General features: G+C 48.3%; 1 protein-coding gene across 2 annotated transcripts; it reads left to right on the top strand.

Annotated features, from left to right (window-relative positions):
- The first annotated feature begins 752 nt into the window (after positions 1-752).
- Positions 753-2,404, top strand: her9 (hairy-related 9). Of its 2 annotated transcripts, none has more exons than XM_007577324.2 (4): positions 753-1,132; positions 1,245-1,340; positions 1,442-1,529; positions 1,639-2,404. In XM_007577324.2, the coding sequence occupies exons 1-4, from the start codon at positions 1,025-1,027 to the stop codon at positions 2,211-2,213; spliced, it is 867 nt and encodes a 288-aa protein (XP_007577386.1). In that variant the 5' UTR covers positions 753-1,024; the 3' UTR covers positions 2,214-2,404. The 2 variants fall into 2 exon arrangements, with proteins under 2 accessions (XP_007577386.1, XP_007577387.1); XM_007577325.2 differs by having other exon boundaries at positions 755-1,132; positions 1,642-2,404.
- Positions 2,405-3,366: the final 962 nt, after the last annotated feature.

Here is a 3,366-nt window from a genome sequence, read left to right as displayed (position 1 = left end):
CCTCCACCTCTGCGATCTGCTCCCGCGCCAGGATGATTGACACAGAGGTGGTGGCGCAGCCAATCGGAGAGCGCGCTGCCTCATTTGTGTAAAGTGGCTGCACGCCATTGGCTTGGAGCGTGCTGCTGCGGACCGCCTCGCGTGCCATTACAGACGTCTCCTTGGAGGCGCATGAGGATTCCTAAAATAGATGGACAGCGCATTTGTTTTCAAGCTTAAAGGGATTTATTAGTTATATAGAGTCTTTTTTTTTTAAATAAACAATTAAAAATAATATACATTGTAACATGTAAGAAGCCAATGAAGCGCATTATTTCTTTCGGGAAAGATGAACATTAATATCCACTCATATAAAATATGTTGTTTAGCTCTTACTTTGTTTACTTTCTTCACTAAACTTAAACTGGTAAAAGTCAAACCGCATCCTCTCCAGACAAACACACTCACACATACATATCTCTGGGAGTTTTAAGATTTTTGACGAGTACGGAGCAAAGTTGGAGGCAAACATCCAGCGAATTCCCCCCTCCTTATCACTTCACCGCCCGGCTCCGCTCTCGCTTTGTTGTTTGTCCCCGCAGGGCTGATTGAGCAGCGCGTGACTGACGGCCCGCGGGGGTGTTGTCCAATCAGCGGTCTGCCCCGCGCCCAAAGGGTGAGTCCTCTCTGCTATTGGCTGAGGCGAGTGTGGGAAAGAATGCAGAGAGGGTTTCACACGAACTGGGAGCACGCGAGCCGCCTATAAGTACCGCAGCAGCGCGTGTCGGTGGCACAAGGCGTAGAGAAGTCGATGCGCGCGGCGCCACGCACGGTTCGAACGCGCTCTGGTTCTGGATGACAGCTCGGCGATAACGAGCGGAACAGTTCAGGCGGAACTTTGATGTTCTGCAGTGGCGCCGCGTGATTTTTGTTTTTGTTTTTGCTGCCGCTGTTTTTAATCTCTCACTGCGATTTCTAAGAGGATTTACTTCTTCACGTTGCTTTTTTTATTTTTATTATCACTTTGAACCTGCTGTGATCCATTATGCCAGCTGACACTATGGAAAAGCAGACGGCATCTCCCATCGCCGGAGCTCCTGCCAACGGATCACACACACCGGACAAGCCAAAAAATGCCAGCGAGCACAGAAAGGTAAGACTTGGAACGTGGTGATGATTTGTCCAGCTGTCATCCTGTGTAATATTTAGCGCTGATAGAAACTGTGCGGAAATATTTACGAGAGAACGTCTCGGTTTCTTTACAGTCATCTAAACCCATTATGGAAAAACGACGGAGGGCGAGAATAAACGAGAGCCTTTCGCAGCTAAAGACCCTCATCCTGGACGCACTTAAGAAAGATGTAAGTTCAATACACACGGATGTGTTAAATAGACTTTAAATGCCGAAACAGTGATGAATGTGCTTGGATGTAGTCTAAACTCTCCCTGCTCCCTCATGCAGAGCTCCAGGCACTCCAAACTGGAAAAGGCAGACATCCTGGAGATGACGGTGAAGCACTTGAGGAACCTGCAGCGCATGCAGATGAGCGGTAAGTTTACGTATTCTTGCACGTGTGTCGCGGGATGCTTGATTAAACCCCACTTTAAGCAGCGGGAGCCACAAACATGCCATTAAAACTTTTTCTTCTTCTTCGCCAGCAGCGCTCTCAGCAGATGCGACGGTGATGAGCAAATACAGAGCCGGATTCAACGAGTGCATGAACGAGGTGACCCGCTTCCTGTCCACCTCAGAGGGGGTGAACGCCGAGGTGAGGTCGCGGCTCCTCGGCCATTTGTCCAGCTGCATGGGACAGATGATGTCCGTGACGTACCCGCAGCAGGCTCCGTCCCAGCCGGCGCACCTGGCCCAGCCCCTCCATGTGCAGCTCCCGTCCACCCTGCCCATCAGCTCCAAGCTCAGTCCCGCAGAGGCCGTCTCTCCCAAGGTGTTCGGCGGGTTCCAGCTGGTTCCCGCAACAGACGGACAGTTCGCCTTTCTGATCCCCAACCCGCCCTTCGCCTCCACCGCCACCACCGCTCCTGTTATCCCCCTCTTCTCCAACGCCGGGGTGCCTATCGCGGTGAACGCCAGTCCGGTGCACGGCAGCTCCGCGCCGACGGCTGCGTCTCCAGTGCACGGGATGACGTCCTTCGCCGGGGTGTCCCAGGTGGTCAGCCCGGTGGGGGTGAACGCCGGCGCGGAGAGCAGTGAAGCGGTGTGGCGGCCCTGGTAGCTCAACAAAAGGGACCAGACACTTTCCCAGATGAAAGTTTTACCTGGAACTTTTACACAACTGTTGCGTGGTTCCGCCCGCGACCCTTCCTCTTCAGGATGGCAACTTTAACCACTCATGTCCCTCCTACTAGTTCTGAATGTTTCGTTTTATGGAACAAATGTTGCTAAAAACAACAACAAAAACTTTTTTTTAAAAAAAACAGCGCATGTCTTTTTTTTTTCCTTCTTTTATTCTAATTTATTGTTAACTCCAACATTTGGATGTCGGTGATAAAGGTTCAGTCAGAAGATTTATAGGAGGCCTTTGTTATGAAGTACTTTTTATGAAAAGATTTAGTTTTGTACAGAGCTGTTATTGATTGTTATACCAAAGCTGTTTTATATTCTGTTTTGTGTTAAAAAAAAAGAAAAAAAAAACTGAAGTTGGGTGGTTACCCAGGGTATAAATAAATGAGATTTTTCTTAAAAATAAATGTCTTCAGTTTGTCATGCCTTTTTTTTTTTGTCGTACGTAAAGGTTACATTTTGTGCGTAAAAGTCAAAGGGATCACATTTCTGATTTAGGGTCCTATCAAAGTCTCAAGTGGCACCTTGTCACCAGTTTGGCGGGAGCTCCTTACATCTGGTCCTTTAGAGACTGGTCCCTTCGGACAATGGAGGGCGCATTTTTCTATTGCTATAAAGGTAATTAAAAGTTTGAATGGGGGTCTCATCCTGTATGCAGCGGGAGGTTTAAGAAGTCTTAAACCCCATTCATGAGCCTGGGAAATGCGCTCAGGGGTTAATGTCACTAACAGATTGTCTCAGTCAAAGAATATGGAAGGATCCTCGCTTTCCTTTGTGCACCGATTGTTCAATTCCGCTCCCAGTGTGTCTGCCTCGATAAACGAGAGAACTTTTTTTTTTTTTTTACTCTTTTTTTTCACTGAGCATGAATGAATGTCGGGACAGATAAAAAAAAAAACCTGTTGCAGGATGTGGAAGATTTGAAATATGGTTGAAGTCTTTCTCCTCACAGTCCCATGTTCCATGCGCACTGAAAAGTCCCCACTTCTCTTCCGACTCTGTTTATTCCTACCTAAACCAATATTTCCCCCGTTAGCAAGGGTCCGGAACTGAGGGGCAGTGTTTCTGTTTCAGGCGGCGTTGCG

This window comes from Poecilia formosa, unplaced genomic scaffold (genome assembly GCF_000485575.1).
Source record: "Poecilia formosa unplaced genomic scaffold, Poecilia_formosa-5.1.2 Scaffold437, whole genome shotgun sequence".
In the NCBI taxonomy this organism is placed as follows: domain Eukaryota; kingdom Metazoa; phylum Chordata; class Actinopteri; order Cyprinodontiformes; family Poeciliidae; genus Poecilia; species Poecilia formosa.
Note: the sequence above shows the minus strand (reverse complement) of the source record. Positions and strands in the feature narration are given on the sequence as shown.

Bases quoted from the DNA above. Each gene is read 5' to 3' on its own strand.
- her9 (XM_007577324.2), top strand. From the start codon at position 1,025: ATGCCAGCTGACACTATGGAAAAGCAGACGGCATCTCCCATCGCCGGA. The intron at 1,133-1,244 runs GTAAGACTTGGA...GTTTCTTTACAG, and splicing joins ATGCCAGCGAGCACAGAAAG to TCATCTAAACCCATTATGGA. The intron at 1,341-1,441 runs GTAAGTTCAATA...TCCCTCATGCAG, and splicing joins TGGACGCACTTAAGAAAGAT to AGCTCCAGGCACTCCAAACT.